The sequence below is a fragment of the Schistocerca americana genome, chromosome 2 (genome assembly GCF_021461395.2).
Source record: "Schistocerca americana isolate TAMUIC-IGC-003095 chromosome 2, iqSchAmer2.1, whole genome shotgun sequence".
NCBI classification, from domain to species: domain Eukaryota; kingdom Metazoa; phylum Arthropoda; class Insecta; order Orthoptera; family Acrididae; genus Schistocerca; species Schistocerca americana.
In genome coordinates, this window is record NC_060120.1 from 381,510,098 (window position 1) to 381,534,126 (window position 24,029).

General features: G+C 41.8%; 1 protein-coding gene across 2 annotated transcripts in view; it reads right to left on the reverse strand.

Moving 5' to 3' along the window:
- LOC124595388 (DNA polymerase delta catalytic subunit) overlaps window positions 1–24,029 on the reverse strand; it is a 173,672-nt gene that overhangs the window by 77,814 nt on the left and 71,829 nt on the right. For both annotated transcript variants that reach the window (XM_047134108.1, XM_047134109.1), the window contains exon 5: window positions 12,235–12,497. In XM_047134108.1, coding sequence (XP_046990064.1) covers window positions 12,235–12,497 — 263 coding nt within the window. The remainder of the gene's footprint in view (window positions 1–12,234; window positions 12,498–24,029) is intronic.

The window sequence follows — 24,029 nt, forward strand, 5'->3', positions numbered from 1 at the left end:
CTACCTACTGCATGTCACATGTTTGTGTGTGCACATTTAAAATCAGTTGCGGGAAGAAGGTAGACACGGCGGTCGAACAGCACCAACAAGTACCTGTCCGTCAATCCATAGATGTGTTAGTGAGGGTGTAATGAAGAACCATGGAGTTTACATGCCGCTCTGTGCTTATTGTATCACTGACTATTGTTAATTATAACAAGAACAGTTGGACAAAGCACTATTATAGACTCTTGACTCAGCCTTGGTAGAATTTTCGGATTCATTTTAAGAAAGTCATGGTAGTCAAGCCAACTTTCTTTTAACTGTAACTCATTTTGTTTTTTAATGTTCGATGGTACAAGGTACTTACAGAAAGTTACATATGTATGTTGAAAGTGTGAATTATATTGTGCATGAAAGTCAAATACATCGTTAACTGCCGAAAAGGAAAGTTTGTATGTCAACTCATTTTATAAGTAGAAAGAGTCTTAAAAGTTCCTGTACCACGCGCTATTTGACAGAGAAGAAGTCAAGAGATTTTCTAGCAGCCGGCTATCCCGTGAAGAAGAGGGGGCTGCAAAATTCCAAGTAAGCCACCTCGTAAAGAAGTGGAATGTGATTTGGGGAAATAAATCGGTACAACCCACATCCACACTCACACTTGTGTCAGTTGTCAGAACATTAGAACATGGTTACCTGTGTGAAAGGACTGAAAAAACAGGAATTTTCAGTCAAAAACGCGAAAAGAAGCTGTTGTGTGTTGCCATAGCAACCAGACATAACAAGACAAAGGATTTATTCTGAGACATTGGAATACATTCAAGTATCCAATGAAGCAAAATTTGAATGAAAAATCGTGAAGACACGGAAAATTCATGACGACAAAACGTTATTTCGATGTATTTGTCTAAGTAGTATGCATAGAACACTTCAACCAAGAAGATCCAGTGCAGGGAGTATACAGCTCTTACACACATCACGGGGACGCAGATGCGAAAACCAACCTACACCCGATGCCGCTGGTACCAGATGTTGTTAACTGGTTTTGACCTGCCTCCACAATTGCTCACCTACGCAGCAAGAATTCTACGCCAGGTGAGCATGAAACAAAACTTCATTACTTTAGAACGAAGTGGTACAAAATACTGTTGAGTGAACTTTTATTTGTGTAATTATCATATTTAAAGTTAGTTTTAAATGATTACAGGAGCTAAAGCATTTAAAAGTATGGAAAATTTACAAGTTGGGGAAACTCAGGAACCGGCTATGGCCATGAAAGTTAGCAAAGAGGTTCCTGACTGGGCTGAGTTGATAAATTTAATCAAAGCTCAGAGTCTGCAATTAAATGATCAAAGTGCAACTCTCAGTCAATTACACTCCCAGACTGAAGCTTTAAACACCAAAGTCGACTCTCAAAGTAAAGAATTTAGTAATCTATGTGAAGGCATGGGTGCTTTGAAGACTTAATTTGACACTGTAAGTACTAAAGTAGAGAATTTAAAAATAGATTTTAAAAACGAGATGACAGATTCTTTAACCACTCATATAAATCATATTTTTGCTGATCTTAGTAAGAAACAGAATGACAATTTGCAAGATTTATCAAAAAGGTTAGAACTGGACACTGAGAACAAATATAACAATGTAGAATCAGAACTTACTGAAAAGTTAGGATCTTTTGAAAATACGTGAAACATTAAATATAATGATGTGAGACATGGGTTGTATACTTTGCAACAGAGTGTAGATAAGCAACAATGAGTTAATGCCAATCATTCAATCGCAAATTACAGGTGTCAGTACATGGGCAGACAATGTAGAAAGGAATTTCAAAGAGAAAATAGCAAACTCTGATATTATAAATGTACACTACCGGCCATTAAAATTGCTACACCACAAAGATGACGTGCTACAGACGTGAAATTCAACCGACAGGAAGAAGATGCTGTGATATGCAAATGATTAGGTTTTGAGAGCATCCACAAGGTTGGTGCCGGTGGCGACACCTACAACGTGCTGACATGAGAAAAGTTTCCAACCGATTTCTCACACACAAACAGCAGTTGACCAGCGTTGCCTGGTGAAACGTTGCCGTGATGCCTCGTGTAAGGAGGAAAAATGCGTACCAACACGTTTCCGACTGATAAAGGTCAGATTGTAGCCTATTGCGAGCGCGGTTTATCGTATCATGACATTGCTTCTCGCGTTGGTCGAGATCCAGTGACTGTTACCAGAATATGGAATCGGTGGGTTCAGGAGGGTAATACGGGACGCCGTGCTGGATCCCAATGGCCTTGTAGCACTAGCAGTCGAGATGACAGGCATATTATCCGCATGGCTGTAACGGATCGTGCAGCCACGTCTCAATCCCTCAGTCAACAGATGGGGACATTTGCAAGACAACAACCATCTGCACGAACAGTTCGACGACATTTGCAGCAGCATGCACTATTAGCTCGGTGACCGTGGCTGCGGTTACCCTTGACGCTGCAACACAGACAGGAGTGCCTGCGATGGTGTACTCAACGACGAACCAGTGTGCACAAATGGCAAAACGTCATTTTTTCGGATGAATCCAGGTTCTGTTTACAGCATCATGATGGTCGCATCTGTGTTTGGCGACATCACGGTGAGCGCACATTGGAAGCGTGTATTCGTCATCGCCATACTGGCATATCACCCAGCGTGATGGTATGGGGTGCCATTGGTTACACGTCTTGGTCACCTCTTGTTCGCATTGACGGCACTTTGAACAGGGGACGTTACATTTCAGATGTGTTACGACCCGTGGCTCTACCCTTCATTCGATCCCTGTGAAACCATACATTTCAGCAGGATAATGCACAACCGCATGTTGCAGGTCCTGTACAGGCCTTTCTGGATACAGAAAATGTTAGACTGCTGCCCCGGCCAGCACATTCTCCAGATCTCTCACCAACTGAAAACATCTGGCCAATGGTGGCCGAGCAACTGGTTCGTCACAATACGCCAGTCACTACTCTTGATGAACTGTGGTATCTGTTGAAGCTGCATGGGCAGCTGTACCTGTACACGCCATCCAAGTTCTGTTTGACTCAATGTCCAGACTTATCAAGGCCGTTATTACGGCAAGAGGTGGTTGTTCTGGATACTGATTTCTCAGGATCTATGCATCCAAATTGCGTGAAAATGTAATCACATGTCATATCTAGTATAATATATTTGTCCAATGAATACCCGTTTATCATCTGCATTTCTTCTTGGTGTAGCAATTTTAATGGCCAGTAGTGTAATTAGTTTGGAGGAACAATTTGGGGAAATTATAGATAAAAAAGTCACTGAGAGAATAACATCCGGGAACGCATCACTTATTCCTTCTTCCAAACTTAATGATACCAGGAAGGGTATAGAAGACCTGTGGAGAGAATTTAAGCTTATTCAAGACGAAGCAGAAAAAAGGGTAGCTTCACCTAATGTGGTGCTAATGCAGGGTTATTGACACAATTCCCTAAATTTAAGCCGGATGGAGATGTACATCTGACACATTTCTTAAAAAGGTTTAAGGAAGCATTACCAAAAAATTGGGAAGATCCTAAGAAAATCGAATTTGCTGTGGGGTACCCTCTAGGGGAAGCCTCAGAATGAGGAACAGTAAATATTGAGAATTTTTCCTTCTGTGAAGACTTTCAAAAGAGATTTAAAGAGAAATACTGTCAGTTCTCAAGAGAAGTTGATATGAGATCTATGGGACCCAAAATATTATAATAATACTTGGGGTACTATGAGGAAATATTTCGATTGGCATTTAACACGAGCAAAGTATTTAGATAAGCCAATGGAAGAAGGGTTAGTACATATTTTAACTAGGTGATTACCCATCTATGCGAGAAAAGACAACTTATGTAGCGGTTGGAAAATGGTAGAAGAGTTGTTGTCTTTTGTTGACACACTTGATGCAATAAATAGGGACCACAGGGGAACTTTACACCAAAGTGAAAGTTCGAACTATAAAAGGAATAGTGGAAATAATTTTAAAAGGCACGAGGTAAACTTAGCGAAAGTACACCAGTGTAATAAGAAAAGTTGCAACGGTAATTATCAAAAGCAGCATCCACATTCAAATTTAAGTCCAGTAACTTCTCAAGAATTTGTACTGAGTAACCAAAAACACAAAATGGGAATGTAGTATCTCAATTCTGTAACCAACCCGTAATTAGTAGTAATGAGGAAAACTTAGTTTGGCCTGGATCCAGAGCCAGGGACCAAGCTGTGGAAATACATTAGGAGGTCGTATCCCATATAAGTATGTTAACTTTACGCACAAAATACCCACAAAGGAATGGTTGCTGCTTGAAGAACCAAGCTTAGCTACTAACAACCCACAACTTATAATAGCAGGGACAGTGGAAACTTCTGAGGTTAACATATTTACAGATTCGGGAAGTGAGGTATCACTCATCTCAAATGCATTTTTTAACTCGCTGCAGAATAAACAGCACTTACCGTTATTGCTGGTGACTGGAGTATACATAATAGGGATAACGGGAACAAAAATAAACTCAGGTGAACTGCAGTATTGGAAATATGGTATTTTGTCAAACACTGTTGATGGTAGGAAATATTAATAGAGACATAATGTTTGGTTTAGATTGGTTGTTTCAGTTTAAAGCCACCTTAAACTTTGACGAACATCTACTTTGTTTTGGTAAAGGGGACAGTAGATGCTGGGCACCTTTTGTGACAAATAGTCACTTTAAGGAACAAACCACTTAGTGTCAGTGCCTGCGATTAACGGCTACAGCACAATTATCACCAAAAAATCGATAACGTTGATCAAGTAACACATCGAAATGGTATACAAGACAAAATTAATGAATCCCCAACATTAACCGATCAACAAGGGTGAGATTTATATAAAATTTTAATGGATTATGAAGTAGTGTTTTCCGACTGTCCAGGTAATATCAGCGACTATATCTGTAAGTTCAAAATCAATGATGGCGCTCCATTCTTTAGCAAATCGTATCCCATACCAATGAGTTTGAAGGAAGCAGTTTGGGATGAGATTAACAAAATGATTGATGATAATATTATAGAATGAAGTTCCAGTGTAATGAATAATCCTCTGGTCATGGTGAAGAAAGATACAAGTGGGGTATGATTAGTCTTATACTCTCATAAATTGAACCGACATACAGAGACGGAGAGAGATCACCTGATTAATATTGACAAATTGTTATCCAAATTTGAAAAGAATAGATTCTTTAGCATGATGGATTTGATCGTGGGATATTGGCAGATAAAATTACATCCAGAATCCAAAAAGTATACAGCCTTTTGTTTGATGGCAAATCGTATTTCAATGTACTGTCATTTGGACTTAGTATCTCTTTGTCCGTATTTATATGTGCGTTAGATGAAGCACTAGGGAGAGACTTATTGAAGGATTTGATAATATACACAGACGATATCGTAATAATATCAGCTACTTGGGAGGAACATTGTCTAACTTTGTGCAGACACTGAAAAAAATTTAAAGAGAAAGGTATTATGGTGAAGCTGTCAAAATTGTTTTTTGTGCGCCAAGAACTTGAGTTCTTAGGGCATATTGTAGGGGTAGAGGGAATTAGACCAGACCCTGAACGCATAAATGCTATCAAAGAATGTCCGCACCCCAGAAATGTAAGACAATTAAAAGGATCTATAGGTATGGCCGGATACTATCGACAGTATGTAAGAGGGCAGGAGTTAAATGACCCAAGAATTTTAAGTATATTAAAAAAGGGAGTACTGTGGACTTGGGATCAAGGTGCAAATGATGCATTTGGAAACGTTAAAAGAGCGCTTGTTGAGGTACACATATTACATCATCCAGTTATGGGCAAACCGTTTAAAATTTCAACAGATTCATCTGATTATGGTGTTGCTGATAAACTTTTTCAAGGAGAATGGGATCCAAATAATTCAGAGCACAGAACCATACCTTTTGCTAGCTGTAGCCTAAATAACCACAAACTAAATTACACAGCTACCGAAAAGGAACTATTGGCGATTGTATGGAGTAATCAAAAGTTTCAAATACTAGTATGGGAATCAGGTATCCACATTTATACAGATCATCAAGCTTTATCCTTTCTGATGAGTAGTCGATTACTACACAGTAGGTTGATGCAATGGATGGTTTTCCTACAGGAGTACGATATTAAGATACGATACGTAAAAGGTTCTGAAAATATTGTGTCTGATGCTTTACCGAGGCTACCCACAGGAATGGAAAAACTGAAACGTATGGAAGGGTCCGGCGTTATTTTTGTCATTAATTTTATGTCAGCAGAATATCCGAACATAAGGGTAAAGGAAATGGCTCAAAGAATAACAGAGAATATTCATCATGATCCTTACTTCACAGAAATATTTTCTATGTGTATCCGGAACTCGTTATTTCTTAATCAGTTATGAAAATGGAAAATTATAGATCATAACTTGTGTTGGAGAGAGAGCGTAGAATCACAGCATTGGTGTTTATGTATTCCAAAGGTAATGGAAGACAAACTTGCATTGTATGTTCATATGGGATATGGACACTTCGGAATCAAAAAATGTACATCCCATATGAATAAGTTTTATTATTTCAAGAAGTTAGGTCATAAAACAGCATCTTTGATTAGGATCTGTGAAACTAGCCAGAAAGTAAAAAGAGAGTAATACTCATGAGAAATACAGAATGTATCCTGTTATCTATAAGTCATTGCACGGCCTTGCAGCAGCAGATTTCTTTGGACCAATTCCACAAGAAAAGGGAGGAGTATCATATATTTTGGTTATCATAGAATGCTGGTCAAAATATGTTAAACTATATCCTATTAAAAGAGCAAATACGCAGATGGTTATACACTGTTTACAACAATACTTTCTAGAAGTAGGTAAACTAAAATGGTTTCTTACAGATAACGGACCACAATTTGTAAGCAACGAATTTAGAGAATCCCTAGTATGGGAAAGTATAATAATCTGTCATCAAATCCGAGTGAATGAGTAATGAAGGAAATTGTAAAATTATATTGTACATACTGCCATGAAAAACATACTTTGTGGGCAATAAAAGTTAAGGACTTTGAACTTATACTAAATGAATTACCCGATTTATCGACTGGGTTGACACCTTTAGATATTATAGGCAAACCTTTTGTAGGAGAACCTACAATTAAGTATTTTAATTGGCTTGAACAACCCAGTGTCAATTATGAAGTAAATCAGGAAATAGTTCCTAAAAATTTGACTGAAAAGGTTCAACAAAGAGTAAGTAAGCATAATGAAAAAGCTGTGGAACCTCAGTACCAACTCAACGACCTGGTTCTTATAAAACAACATCTTCCCAGCTCGACTCTGAAGAAAGAGACTCTTAAGTTTTTTCAAAAATATGAGGGGCCATACCGGGTACAAACGGTGGTCCATCCTAAGACGTTATTTTTCGTAGATCCCACAACTGGATTAGAAAAGGGGAAATACAATGTTAAGGATGTAAAATTGTATAATCCCCAGGGACGTTAACATTCTGAGTTAACAGGCGGAGTGAAGACCGTCAGATCCAGAGTTGCTTTCAGTGCTTTTTCCAAACAATTTCCTGCACCAAATTCCTTTAAAATCTAAAACTATCCTAATAATCTTACTGCTTTAAAAAAACTGAATATGACCATAAAACAGAGACCAACTTAAGAGAATCATAGAAAATAAAAGTGATATCTACACGAAATAAACTGAATCAAGTACTGTATTTGTGGAACATATAATAAGATGTGACCAGCCGAACAACTGTTATACCATAGTGTATAGATTTTCTATTTTGTGTAGAGTATTTTATATCTTTCATGAGATGTGATATAGATGGGAGGGTTTGTATAAAATTTGAAAGGGATGGGTATTGTAGCTAAAAGCAAGATTTACAAGAACAGATACATCACGACTAACACAAAACACACATTTCAAACAACCCTCACAAACAAGTGTGCCTGATTCTTCTTCATTTTCTGTTTCCACGAGGTTGCAAGGATTTGCTTTGGGGATCTCAAAGGATGAAGGTGGGACAAGTCCATTCTGTAGGAGATGATTCAACACCAAACCACCTTCGGCGCCTCACTCAAGTAACTGAGAGGTAGGATCCTGGGGAAGGGGGTTGGGAAGGGTTTCCTGTCTTTGACGCTATCTTCCTTCTCTTCTTCGATCCTGGCAACCACATCTATCTTTTCCTTTCCTCCTTCTCAACTTGAGGACTTGTTTATCTTTTCCCCCTTTCCATAATCATAAATTCCTATCGCTTAAGTCCTTCCTTATTTCTGTGGTTACTAAGAACCTGCATCTTATCTTTAGATAAGAAGGCCAAGGAATCATACTATACAAACACACGTCCGCATATACACAAATATACACTTCTACGCAAACATTAAATTATATAAGACAAAGCCTATCATGATGTGAGAACCACCTGGTGTTGTAGGGGGGAAAAGGTGTGTACATAGGGAATTATGCACACATATATGGGGAGTTGTGATGGTTCTACATCGAATATACATAAGGAGAGGTGCCCATACATAACAAACAACTATAAAATAGTAATGAGTAAAGGGGACTGATGACCACAGATGTTAAGTCCCATAGTGCTCAGAGCCAGTAATGAGTAATGGATAAATAAGAAAAAGGTGTGAGCAATGTCAGTGAAATTAAAACTCTGATGAATTGAAGGATAGGGGGATGTAAGTGGTATATATAAACATAATATCTATAGAAAGTATAGAAGTTGAAAGTAGAGGAGGACTCTAGGGAGTGAATGATATATTAAAGAATGAATGCAAAGTTTAAAACAGATTTATACCTTTACCAGAAGATACTTAATTATGGTATACATAGAAATGAATATTAGGGTAATGAATCTTGAGGCCTACTCAGAAAGGATAAGGAGGGTGTACCCGGCATTCACTAAATATAAAGGGCAGATGAACCTACATGGTGATAGGACGATCTGCGGCCTAAAAATAGAGATATTTTGTACGGGGCGTACCAGCCAGAATGGAAAGAGGAAGTGTTCTTATAAGGTCAATGCACAAGCAAGGAATAGGTGCTGATCCTAGGAGATGGGGACAGTATCGTGACAAAAGTCACAAATTTTATAGGAATTATTCTTGAAAGTGTAAATCCTATGAATGACTAGCATTATTATGGTTCGCAGACTTATATGAGTGTCAAAAGAACACTTTCATTTCGCCCAGAGTTCCTCTAAGCTACAATAATGCAAATAGTACATACTAGGAAAAAGGTAGTACAAAAAGATAAGAATAGAAAACAGATTACTCATGTGTCATAAACACCTGAAATTTTCAATTGAAAAAAGGAAATAAAGAAAAGAAAAAGAGTTCTCACAATTTCTAAATATCAGTAAAGCTGACTAAAACAATGAATAAATGCTCATGTCTTAATAACAAAGTAAAATAAGAAAAGAATAGAGATACAATAAGCGAAAGATTGTTCCAGAGAGGGCAGAGAATTGTTACGGAAAGCAGGGATATGTATATAAACAAATGTAAAAAAAGTATAGTAGTAACATATGAAATGTTATTACGAATGATATCATTTGAATAATGATTATGTATAAAATATCGCGTGTTCGATCGGGGGAGGGGGGGGTATTATGTAGTGATTCGAGAATTTCTGTGTAAATTCTAGAACCACTCAGCCTTCTACGGTCTCTAACACACGATATTCTAGATTTGAGTGTGGGATGGTAAAATCCTACCTCCTGCGCGTCACGTTTGTGAGTGCACATTTAAAATCAGTCGCGGGAAGAAGGTAGACGCGGCGGTCGAACGGCACCAACAAGTACCTGTCGGACAATCCACAGATGTGTTCAGTGAGTGCGTAATGAAGAACAATGGAGTTTACATGCCGCTCTGTACTTACTGTGTCATTGACTATAGTTAATTATATCAAGAACAGTTGAAAAAGTACTATTGTATAGACTCTTGACTCAGCCTTAGTAGAGGCAAGACGTATTTTCGGATTCATTTTAAGAAAGTCATGGTAGTCAAGCCAACTTTCTTTTAACTGGAACTCATTTTGTTTCTAATGTTCGACGGTACAAGGTACTTACAGAAAGTTACATATGTATGTTGAAAGTGTGAATTATATTGTGCATGAAAGTCAAATTCATCGTTAACTGACAAAAAGAAAAGTTCGTATGTCTACTCATTTTATAAGTAGAAAGAGGCTTAAAAGTTCCTGTACCAAGCGCTATTCGATGGAGAAGAAGTCGAGAGATTTTCTAGCACCCAACTATCCCGTAAAGAGGAGGGGCTGCAAAATTCCAAGTAAGTCACCTCGTAAAGAAGTGGAATGTGGTTTGGAGAAGTAAATCAGTACAACCCACACCCCCACTCACACTTTAAGTCATCAGAACATTAGAACTTAAGTATTATGAATGGTAGTACCAAACATAGTTATTGTGTGAGAGTAGCTTTAAGGATTTGTTTTCTGAGGAGAGGTGGAGGGAAACTTCTGTTTCAACGACGAAGTGCTCGATGATGTACGAAAACAGCAGGTTAAGAAGCACCTGATAAACAAGAAGAAGTACCAAATGTGAGAAATTACTGAGTGGGTTTAATTGGTAGGATACGACTGCTGAGGAATTTTTCAGGAAGAAAGAATTTGGTAATGTTATTGTATTAGGCTGTAAGTGATGTAAAGTCTATGTACTATACGTAATTGTCAACTTATAATATATGACATGCAGAATTGCCTGGAGCTGGATCCAGTGGGCTGGATTTGATTACAAATGGAGGTGTTGCTCTGCAGTTAATTTACTTGCCACAATTGAATGAAATAAAGATACCTCCATATGTAATGCACAACCCTCATGGAAGCAGGACCAACCGTGGCCAGCAAAGCACTTACATCAGGACCAACCTATTGATACAGCAAGTAGTGTCACCACAGCATTGAATGGCCCAGCAGAGGCAGCAGTGCTGTATTACTCTTGGCAAAGCATAAACGCAGAGCCACTGTGTCGTGATTGACCTTCATGTCTGAGCTGTTGCTCGGCTGCTGCTTAAATGACGAGAATTGATAGTCCACAAAAACAGGGATTGCCAAGCCCGTACAAATAGTACTTATTTTTAGACAGAAGTTTGCAGTCTGACAGCCATCAACTAGTCACTATCCCTGGACTCATGCCGCCGCTAGCTGCAGTTCTGTGTTCATGCTGAGTCTGATACTGCTGACTTAGTGCCCTCCAACCACCATCACTTCACCAACTGACTGACAGTATGACCGACCACAGACAAGCCACTCACTGACCACAGCACCTTTTCACTGATTGTGTATAGTTTGTGCTTTAGGGGCATAGGCTTCTCCTAGTTTGCTGAGAAATAAATGAATGTCTCAAAAATGATATTTTCATGATGAAACATTGTATGACAACCAGACGTCCGCTCACTGCTCCACTGTTGTTATGCCCAGGGTGGTGAACTCCTAGCTTCCTGACCTCTGACAATCTTGTTCCATCACCCACCATACAGGACAACCACCCCCGGGCTCTACAGTATACAGATTATCGTTACAAAAATCGACTCTGTTAAATAGATATATGATATTCTGTCTTCCAACTATTGTCGATTCAAAAGAAATTTATGACTGGAAATCGCTTTTAGTGCAATGGTGATATATGGCAGTCAGGTATTTCAGGACCTTTCAAGAAATTCAGTAATAGAGTATACCCACTGTAAAAAGGAGAGTAAGGGCCCTGGCCTACTAGGGAACAAAAATGAAAAGCAAGCACATTGTCACCTAAAGTAAACAGACTTTCATATCAGCTTAAAAACTGGTTACGTTTCTTACACAGGCACAATAAAGACATGGAGTGTACAGTAGAATATGAGTTTAAATACACAAGCAAGAATCTGATTAATGGCAAATTAGTTAATTTGTTGATGCCTAAGCAGAGCTTTCTACTCCTGACACTGAATGTTGATAAGTTGGCACTCTTCCAATCATTGAGTTACTTGGGCAGCCAATGTGTTAACTAGCTGCTTTTTATGCCAACTAACAAACACTCTACATATTACAAACATCTAGAATATAAGGGCATGCAGTAAGTTGAGTACACTTACATGTTCATTACAACATGCATTTTTTCTGTGACTTATGGAATAGCCATTTGTCAAGGTTGTAGAATAATATGTCCTGTGAATTTCAAAATGATAGTCTCTAACAACTGGAAAATTAACAAACCTGATGTCAAAATCTATGTTGGATTCATATGCTTGGTACTGATGAGGACCAAGTGCTGGAAAAATCACTTCTTTCTCCAGAAGTCGTTTTGCTGGAGCAATTAGACGTGGAAGTGCCACAGTTATCTTGATAAAAGTTTGCAAGTCCTGACCATGATAACCAAAGAGTGTTTGGCGTTTAACAATTTCAACGGCAAGTACAGCTTGTTGCACCTCTTCTCGATTTGAACGCATGTCTGCCAAAACAGCCTTGTTTAGTGCCTCCTGAAACCATGTAAAACATAATTTGAAGTCTCCAACGAATTTAATTGTTATCAAATAAGAATATATAGTAACCACATCAAATAGTTATTGTTTACAGATGTTGGATTGACAATAATTAAAGAGCCACTTTTCAGATCTCAACTGCTGATTCATCAACACAGTATTAATACGCAGTGAAGAGCCAAAGAAACTGAAGTGCTGCAACACAACACTGCATGGACTTCACTAATGTCTGAAGTACTGCTGGAGGGAATTGACACCGTGAATTCTCCAGGACTGTCCATACATCTTTAAGAGTACGAGGGGGTGGAGATCTCTTCTGAACAGCACCTTGCAAGGCATCCGAGATATGCTCAATAATGTTCACGTCTGGGGAGTTTTATGACCAGCAGAAGTGTTTAAGCTCAGAAGAGTGTTCCTGGAGCCACTCTGTTGCAATTCTGGATGTGTGGAGTGTCACATTGTCCTGCTGGAATTGTCAAAGTCCATCGGAAGGGACAATGGACATGAATAGATGCAGGTGATCAGACAGGATGCTTATGTACATATCACCCGTCAGAGTTGTATCTAGAAGTATCAGGAGTCCCATATCACTCCAACTGCACATGCCCCACACCATTACAGAGCCTCCACCAGCTTGAACAGTCCCCTACTGGGTCCATGGAGTCATGAGGTTGTCTCCATATACACACATATCCATCCGCTCGATACAATTTGAAACGAGACTTATCGAACCAGGCAACACGTTTCTAATTGTCTACAGTCCAGCGCCGGTGTCAGTGTTGAAGGGCCCAGGCTAGGCGTAAAGCTTTGTGTCACACAGTCATCAAGGGTACACGAAAGGGCCTTCGGCTCTGAAAGTCCACATTGATAATGTTTCATTGAGTGATTTGCATGCTTTCTGATGACCCAGCAATGAAATCTGCAGCAATTTGCAGAATGGTTGCACTTCTGTCACACTGAACGATTCTCTTCAATTGTCATTGGTCCTGTTCTTGCAGGATCTTTTTCTGGCTGCAGCGAAGTTGGAGATTTGATGTTTTACTCAATTCCTGATATTTGCGATACACTCATGAAATGTTCGTATGGAAAAATCCTCGCTTCATCGCTACGTCAGAGATACTGTGCCCATCACTTGTGCGCCAACTATAACACCATGTTCAAACTCACTTAAATCTCGATGATCTGCCATTGTAGCAGTAGTCACCGATCTAACAAGTGTGCCAGACAATTGTTGTCTGATATAGGCATTGCCGACCACAGTGTTTTATTCTGCCTGTTTACATATCTCTGTATTTGAATACGCACGCCTTTACCAGTTTCTTTGGCACTTCAGTGTAATACGTTAGTGGAGTACAGTCCATTAAATGCAATATATGATTTGGACAATCTCTAACGTAATGTAACTGCAAAACTGATTGGATTGAATGAGCAGACTATTTAACAAAGTAACTGCATTAGCAATACATTAATACAAAGAGGCAAATGATTAACCATGGTACAACTAAGATTGGGAACTCAGTTCACCAATATAGATTATATCAGCATTACATTTGTGGATTCATGAGAAACAGAAATCAATTAAACAGGTTTCTTTGTTTGTTGTTGGACTAATATGGTATGTAGAAATGCAAATGGTAAGTAAAATTAGTATGAATGCATTTCTAACAAGAAAAAATTTCTCAAAGCATACTTTACTGACAATACACTATAGCATCATTTATTAAAATGTATCATATCCATATGACATGACATCTCAAGTGGAAGGAGACACATCAATTTGAGTAATTTACTAAGTTTAAATGAACTTAATCACAATATGATGTAAATTACATAATAATGTAATACTGTTACATAATTTTGCAATTAACACCACTAAAATTTATAAAATATCCTTTCTACCTTCAACAGGTATGGGTAAGGTTGGGTTAGGGGGATGGGGAGTAGAAGGGGTGGGGGTGGAGGCAGTTGAGTGCAACATTTGAACAGAGAAATAGTGTTGTAGCAGATGTTTAGGTTAAGAGGATTACTTATGTGTGTCGGGTCAAATCCTCTGTACTTACTTTATACTGTATAAGCTGAAGGTCTCCAGACACTCAACACTGTTGTCAACCTATCTTACATGAAACTGATCCCTGCAGATGTTTCACAATTCTTACAAGACCTCATTTTTAGTCATAAAACCAGGTTTTTTTCATGTAAATAACCAGCTTTCTCTTACTCATTCCCTTTAGTGGAAACATTTCTTTGTCACTATCTTACTGACCACAGGAGAGTCAACTGAAAACTAACTGTTTAAAAAAAAGTTTTGCACATGATACATTATTTGTAAAGTTTGTGTATTTCTGACCAGAAGCTTCTTTCCCAATACTATTCTCACCACATGAAATCACTATGTACAGACACCATTGGAAAGGAGGTAAAGGTGGATGAGCATTCATTTTCAGGATAGTTGATTAGAGCACATTGTTTCTTGCGTACAGTGTCAGTCTGTCTACGTGCCTAGAAGAATCATTTCAAGGTTAGACCAGGCCGATGTGCATTGTCACTTTATGAGAAGCAAGGAGAGGTTGCTTGCCCAAAAGGTGTACACAAAAGTGATGTCAACTGAACATTCAGTTGCTGTTGTGGGAGACCTACTAGTGATGATCTCTCACATAGCAGTCAACAATACAAGCTGAGGACCACTACCAACAAACTATAGCTTGTAAGTATGTAACAGAACTATGTGCTTCTTTTCAGGAGGCTAGTGGAACAGCTGTAGTAACCCAGACAGTGATGATGATGATGATGATTAGGTCCCATACTCCAAGGAGCATAGCGATGATGCGGGAGACCCGCACCACCGACTAGGCAAGTTCCTAGCGGAGGTGATTTGCCATTGCCTTCCTCTGACTGTAATGGGGATGAATGATGATGATGATGAAGATGACACAACACCCAGTCATCTCGAGGCAGGGAAAATCCCTGACCCTGCCGGGAATCGTACCCAGGACCAAGTGCGCGGGAAGCGAAGAACGCTACCACAAGACCATGAGTTGTGGACAACCCAGACAGTACACAATCAAAATTTGGTATTAAGGAATCTATTACAAACATCACAAATCCCCTGGAATTGTGTCACATGAAGATGGTGAACGATGGTGAACAAGGGAATACCAGGAATTAAATCTGGATCGATGACATAAGGTTCTCTGCAGTGATGAGTGCAGGATTTGTCTGACATCCAAAGGCTATTGGTTAAAGCTTTGAGGCAACTATGTATCAATGAACGTATCAGGTATGCAGTTCCATAGGTTCAGCAGGGACACCAGTAAGTTGTATTTCAGCTCTACAGTCAACATTTCAGTGATGGGTTTGTCTGTCAAGAAGATAAGTACACTACATTTATTTTTTTTAATGACTTCTTCCAGATGGGAAGAATAATAGAACAGAATAATCATTTCAGCTAATATGAACCTGATGAAGTGAACTTGGAATCAACTGAAATTTATAGTGCTTCATGACAGGAATCCTCTTCATAATTTCCTAACACAGTGAGTGCCCTAAGGAGAGCTGCCACGGAGGAGTGGGACAGACAGGAGGAGCAACATCTCGGCCACCATGTAGACAGGTTGCCTAGAAGGACCCAAGTATGTTACAATGCTCAAGGTGGAGCAACAATGTATTACATGTTACCCAGTAGCATATTTTCACACTTCACAGATTTGGAAAGGTGTGCCTTTCATACAAACTTTATTTTGGTTATTGTTTTTACAGTAAATTTTCTTTTTAGGTTCATAAGCCATACGCTCTCACTCTCTGCTCCCTTGTACCTACACTGACACACATTTGAATATGTGCAGATGGTACAAACCTTTTCTTTGTGCAGTTTACATAGAACATTCTCAGTTTCCACATTTCTCAAGCTCTGATCCTCTGTACTTTTCACCCAGCACATCCCTCGCAATCTTTCAGAAATTTTTCACCTTCAGCCTGGCTTGACTCCATTATCCAAACCATTTCCCAGAAAGTCATGACATTACAGGTATTCGTAACCTTAGCACCTATTCTGATATGACTATTATGCAGATGAGGTTCCACACAGTGGTCATTAATTGTAGTACCTGTGTGGCTGAATGTGTCTTCCTGTGACCCCATCCCAACACGATTTCCACCAGATTCTCAGAACATTAGGTTCATCTCAAAATCTTGTACCTGTCCAAGTCTCCCTCCTAACACTGGTACCCCTTCTACTGCCACATTTCACCTGCTCCCAAAGCTCCACAATCTCAAACCTGCAGGTCTGCCTACTGGTTGCCTCTTCCGTTGCTCATTATGTAACTCATACAGAAAGATCCTCGATGAATGTTGACAAGTGTCCCTAATCTGCTGTCTGCAATTCCTCATAGTTCCTATCCCATTATCACCCAACTCCTTTCTTGACATTGAAGATGCTACATCCATGTACACCAAAGTCCTTCATAGGTAGTTAAGATTCACCTGACACTTTCATGTCTAGGAGTCATGTCAAGGAGAGCCTGTGCTCTTTCCTCCACAATCTCAACACATTCTGCAAAATCTATTTAACATGGTCCTTCTTGATTTAATGAGTACCTTCCACTCAGGTGGCTCTCTAGTATCTTCTCGGCATATCAAATGCGTCTAACGCCAACAGTATCTCCGTTTTGACAGATGTCACCTGTTTCACATTAAGAAGTTATTTCCTTACTGCCTTGGAACACTTGGGTTACACATTTGCACCGGGAAGCAAGAGTTAGCCAAATTTAACCATAAACTTATCAGATTCTTCACAGACAAACAATGTACTGGTTACCTGTTGCAAAAGATTATTTTCCATGCCATCTCTTCCTGTAAAACAACAAAGCTGTAGCATTGCCAAGCAGTTGCTGAACGATACTTCTTTCATCACCCAATATGTCCCAGGGATCAAAAACCACAACATACAAGGGATGAGGAGTATCTTATTCAAAATCCAACCCTCATCACACCAAGTAATATTTTCTCATCCACCTTCCTTTAAAAAATATTGTACACAACCCTAATGTAAGCCCAGTTCCCAGTCCTTTGGTTGGTTGGTTTGTAGGATTGAAGGGACCAGACTACTAGGGCCATCAGCCCCTTTTTCCACGAACTTGAAACACCCACAAGGAATAAAAACAAGCAATGGAGATGACAAGAGACAACACAGGACAAGAAAGACACAGACAGAGACCAGACAAAAGGAATTAAAATCACACCGAGTGTGACAGTGGTTGGCCGGCAACAAAAAAATGCCAACCATCAAGAAACACACAAAAGCCCCAGCCAAAGGCCAGACTAAACACAAAAGAGAAGGACAAACACTTAGATCAAGCGATAAAAACCCCCAGCACCAATAAAACTCAAAACTAAATCTGCCATCACAACGTCATCTAATAAAAGAGCAGGAAGGGTATCAAGCAGCGCAAACGTCTGCCTGAGTGGAGTTAAAAGCGGGGTGTGTAACAAGATGTGGACCACAGCCAAAGCTGACCTGCAGTCACATAAAGGTGGGTCCTCGCGGTGCAATAAATAGCTGTGCGTCACTGAGGTGTGGCCAATGCACAGCCGGCAGAGGACAACAGAGTCCTTGCGAGACCCGCAAGGAGGAGCGCCACGAACTGGTAGCCTCCTTGATGGCCCGAAGTTTGTTGGGTGAAGGAAGGGCGCGCCATTCTTCACCTCAGGTGCGAAGTACCTTCTGCAGCAAAACTGACCTGAGGTCACTCTCCGAAAGGCTAATCTCCAAGGCTGGTGCACCAACAGCCTGTTTGGCCAGCGTGTCAACATGTTCATTTCCCGGGATGCCTACATGACCTGGGGTCCACACAAAGACCACAGAGTGGCCGCAACGGGCAAGAGTATGGAGGGACTTCTGGATAGCCATCAGCAGACGAGAGCAAGGAAAACACTGGTCGATAGCTCTTAAACCGCTCAGGGAGTCACTATAGATAACGAAGAACTAACCTGAGCAGGAGCGGATATACTCTAGGGCGCGAGAGATGGTGACCAGCTTGGCAGTGAAAACACTGCAGCCAGTCGGCAATGAGTGTTGTTCAGAATGATCCCCTAGAGTAAGAGTATAACAGACATGACCAGTAACCATCAAACCATCAGTATAGACAACATCAGAGCCTTGAAACGCAGCAAGGATTGAAAGAAAGTGGCGGAGAAGGGCCTCAGAAGGGACCGAGTCCTTTGGGCCCTGTGCCAAATCGAGCCAAAGGCATGGGCGGGGCACACATCACGGGGGTATACATAGAGGGACCCGGAAAAAAGGTGGAAGATGGAAAACCTCAAGCCCAGAGAGAAGAGCTCTGATGCAAAGTGCAATCATACACCCTGACCAGGGCCGCCATACCTGGAGATGGACGACTGACTGAGGGAACAGGAGATGATAATTGGGATGCCCAGGCAAGCTACAAACGTGTGTAACATAAGCAGCCAGTAATCGATGGCACCGGATCAGCAATGGAGGGACACCTTCCTCTACAAGTATGGTGTTGACAGGGCTTGTCCGGAAAACTCCAGTGGCGAGTCGGATCCCACTGTGAAGGATGGGGTCCAGCAACCACAATGTGGAAGGGGATGCCGAACCATAACCCAGGCTCCCATAATCTAGACGGGACTGAATTAATGCCTACTACAGCCGTAAAAGGGTAGACCCATCGGCACCCCAGCTGGTGTGACTCAAGCAACGAAGATCGTTAAGATGCCGCCAGCATGTTTGTTTAAGCTGCTGAATATGAGGCAGCCACGTCAACCGGGTATCGAAAACCAATCCCAAAAACCGATGTGTCTCCACCACAGCAAGAGGTTCGCCATAAAGATAAAGCCGTGGCTCACGGTGAACAGTGCATCGCCAGCAGAAATGCATAATGCAGGTCTTGGCAGCTGAAAACTGGAAGCCATGGGCTACAACCCAAGACTGCGCCTTTCGGTTAGCGCCCTGCAGCATCTGCAATGGCAGTGGAGCTATAGTATAGACAGAAGTCGTCTGCATACAAGGAAGCTGAGACAGATGTTCCCACCTCTGCAGTGAGCCCATTCTGCAGTGAGCCCATTAATTGCCATCACTTAAGACAGATCCTTGTGGTATCCCATTCTCCTGAATGTGGGAGGAACTATGGGAGGCTGCAACATGCACATGGAAGGAACGAAGCGACAGAAAATTCTGTATGAAAATCGGGAGCGGCCCCCGAAGTCCTCAACCATGAAACGTAGAGAGGATGTAATGTTGACATGTCGTATCGTATACCTTCCGCATGTCAAAAAAGACGGCAACCAGATGCTGACGGCAGGCAAAGGCCGTACAGATGGCAGACTCTAGGCACACCAGATTATCGGTGGCAGAGCGGCCTGCCATTGCAATGGGAACCCATCTTCAACCCAGATATGGTTAAAAAGGTCTAGGAGGCGTCACTGGCAGTCCACTGAGAGGTGTTTGAGCATCTGAGAGCGGATGTGATGTGGCCCGGGAGCTGTATCAAGGCAAGCGGTCACTGAATGGAGCGGTGTACGATTCAGGGTGGAGCGTGTGAAATGAAAGACTCCGACGTTCCAACTGCTCTTTCACTGAGCGGAAGGCCACTGGGTAATTCACAGAAGCGGAACTCTGAGCAAAATGCTCTGCTAAGCAGTTTGCAATTGTGTCGGAGTCAGTACAGACTGTTCCATATAGCGAAAGTGCGGGTACGCTGATTGGGGTCCATCTGCAATGGAGAGGTACGGAGGCCAATGGTGGAGACACCCCTCCCCCAGCACTCCTGTTTGCATTGGTGAATGAGGCGACGGGCTTGTGCACGGAGCCGTTTAAAAGTGACAAGGTGTTCCAATGATGGATGCCGCTTATGACGCTGGAGTGCCCGCCTGAAATCTTTAATCGCCTCAGCGATCTCAGGCGACCACCAAGACACAGTCCTCCACCGAGAGGACCCAGAAGAACAGGGAATGGCAGTCTGCAGCAGTAATGATGCAGGTGGTGACCGAGTGAACCACCGCATCAATGGCGTCATTGGAAAGAGGCTCAATAGTGGCAATGGAGGTGAACAAGTCCCAGTCAGTCTTATTCATAGTCAATCTGCAGGGGTGCCCAGAAGAGTGACGCTGTGGCAGTGACAGAAAGATCAGAAAGTGGCCACTACCGCACAATTTGTCATGCACAATTCATTGGGCAGATGGTAATAGGCTAGGGCTGCAGACCGTAAAGTCGATGGCTGAGGACGTGCCATGCGCCATATTGAAATGTGTGAAGACACCATTATTTAGAGAGGAAGGTCGAGCTGTGTCAATACTTGCTCAACGATACTGCCTCGACCTGTTGCCAATGATCCACCCCACAGAGGGTTATAGGCGTTGAAGTCGCCCAGTAACAGAAAAGGTAGCAGCAATTGGGTTATAAGCACAGCCAGGTCATGCTGCGGGACATCACCATCTGGTGTGGGGCGGGAGGGGGGGGGGGGGGGGGGTTGCTCCCGAGGTAGGTGACGCAGAAGCAACAGGGTAGGCAGTGCCCTCCCCCATGGGCAAGGGGGCCTGTGGAGTTGTAGGGCTCAGTGTGCCGACTGGAATTTGCTAAACTGATGGGGCCATCACGGTTGTCGTAGCGGCGGCGTATGAGAAAGTCATTCGGACAGGATGAAGTCATTCACATTTCCTCTTAGCCTCAGTATAGGTCAGTCGGTCCAGGGTCTTATATTATATGATTTTCCGCTCTTTCTGTAAGATCCTGCAGTCTGGCGAGCAAGGTGAATGATGCTCTCTGCAGTTGACACAGATGGGAGGCAGGGCACATGGAGTATTGGGATGTGATGGGCGTTCGCAATCTCGACATGTGAGGCTGGAAGTACAGTGGGAATCCATATGGTCGAACTTCCAGCACTTAAAGCACCACATTGGCGGAGGGTTATAGGGCTTGACATCACAGCGGTAGACTATCACCTTGACCTCTTGTAATGTATCACACCCTCGAAGGCCAAGATGAAAGCACCATAGCAACCTGATTATCCTTCGGACTCCGATGAATGCGTCAGACGAAATAAACACCTCAATGCTCTAAATTGGCGTGCAGCTCATCATCGGGTCCCTATGGAAAATAATACCCTGGACCATATTTAAACTCTTATGGGGTGTGATGGTAACTGAAACATCCCCCAACTTGTCACAAGCAAGTAACGTTCGTGACTGGGCCGAGGATGCCTTTTTTATCAATACTGATCCAGAGCGCATTTTGGACAAGCCCTCCACTTCTCCAAACTTGCCCTCTAAATGCTCTACGAAGAATTGAGGCTTTGTTGACATGAAAGACTCCCAATGAACTCTCGTACAAACTAGGAAGGGGACGAATATGTGTCACTGCCATCCTGAGCCTTACGCTCTTCCCACGGTGTGGCCAGGGAGGGGAACGATTTGGGATCATATTTCTGAGCATTGAATTGAGCCCGAGAACGCTTAGAGACTGCTGGCAGCTGGCCGCCAGCAAGAGATAATGTACTGTACTTCACTGCAGGTCATCTGCCCAAGGTCCCTCCCCATGGGCGCCACCCAGCCTCAGCAAGAGCCACCTGGCAGGATGGCCATTGCCGGGAGTCCCAATGCCCCAGGGAGATAGGCATCTACTCCTTGGCATACATGGGGAGTTAACGGTGCAGGCATCAGCAGAACAATCCGTGCGTTGTCAGGGGGCTACAACCAACAGGGTACATGGCAGCCCCATCGCAACGGACTGGCTACCATGCTGGATATGAGGTGCAGAGAAGTCCATGGTCATCGTCGATGCAGAAATCAGCACTGCATAGTGCATGGTGGAAAACGCACCCAGGAAGGTGTCCTCACCCAAGAGATGGAGAATAGGCAGGACTGCAATGCGATGACAAGAAAGTGGGCTAAAGCTCTCAATGCTCGATGGACACAGTGCACCTTGTAAGGTGCCCTTCCCAAATTGGCTCGCTCTTCAGGAAAATATTGAAGAATGGAGGTCAAACTCTACAGGGGACCATCACATAAAGGCCGAAACATGTGAAACTCCCTTTTAGTCGCCTCGTACGACAGGCAGGAATACCTCAGGCCTATTCTAACCCCCGGACCCACAGGGGGGTCCCAGTCCTTTATTGCACGTATCATTCTGCAGTGGTTGACCCAGATGCAGCATTAAAATGACACACACACACACACACACACACACACACACACACATTATCTCCTGCTACAGGGCTGTCACAGTCATTTCCAATACCATAAAAAAATACTGGCAAAGTGAAAAATTGTTTCTAAGAATAAAATTTATAAACCATCAAGTTTTTGTAATATATCCTCTTTTTTACCTTTGCTTGGATGCCTATGACTTTGTTCTAATGTAACAAAGAAAACAATTAATTATAGACAAAATTATTTTATTGGACAGATAAAAAATCTACTCACCAAGTAGTGGCAGAATAAACACATAAAAGACGGTTGTAATTGGCAAACTTACGGAGCCAATGATTTCTTCTTCAGGCAGAAGGATTGAAGGGAAAGGAAGACGGGTGAAGAAAATGGTTTGGAGAGGTCTAGGAAAAGGGGTAGAGTTCGGGAAAGCTACCCAGAACCACTGGTCAGGGGAGACTTACTGGACAGAATGACAAGGAAGTAAGTCTTCCCTGACCTGCGGTTCTGGGTGACTTTCCTGAAGTCTACCTCTTTTCCTAGACCTCTCCAAACCTTTTCCTTCACCCCTCTTCCTTCCCCTTCAACCCTTCTGCCTGAAGAAGGAGCCACTGGCCCCGAAAGCTTGCCAATTACAACCATCTTTTACATGTGTGTTCTGCCACTGCTTGGTGTACTAAGTTTTTCTATGTTACAGTAACAGCAGCAAACAATTATTACTGATTCATTCATTTGTGAGTCACATCAGATTTTTTTTTCCAAAGTACACTGGTGTGCAGAAACTTATAACACAGCTCGATGAACCTTTGACCATACATAGAAAGAACTAATACAATATAGCACAAAAGATATCTGAAAGAACTATGCATTTAGACAAAAAATGACACTTTTATCCAAAGACAATTATTAAACTGAACTCACTGCAATTCCCCTCGACATTACAAAATGTGGAATGTGGTTATTAATAGATTGTACGATCAGCACTGACAGCAATCCATGCTCTGAATGCGCTACCATGTTGGCCCAAAGCTGGTAAGGAGTTCTTGTGATAGGGCATTCCATTCCTCCTGACAATTGTTGGAGTAGTGTTGGTCCATATGGATGGTCTGCAATACATCTCCCCAATGCATCCCATACACATTTGATGGGATTTAAGTTGGGAGGAAGGACAGGGCAGTCCATTCACTAAATATCCTTTTGCCCCAAGAGCTGCTCCTCCAGTGCAGTTCAATAGTGTCGCGCACTGCCATCCATAAAAATGAAGCAAGTACCAAATGCTCCTCTGAAAAGACGTCATGGGGGAGGAATACAGCATCTCAGAAACACTGACTGGTGAGAGTACCGCATTTAAATATTCGTAGGATGGTA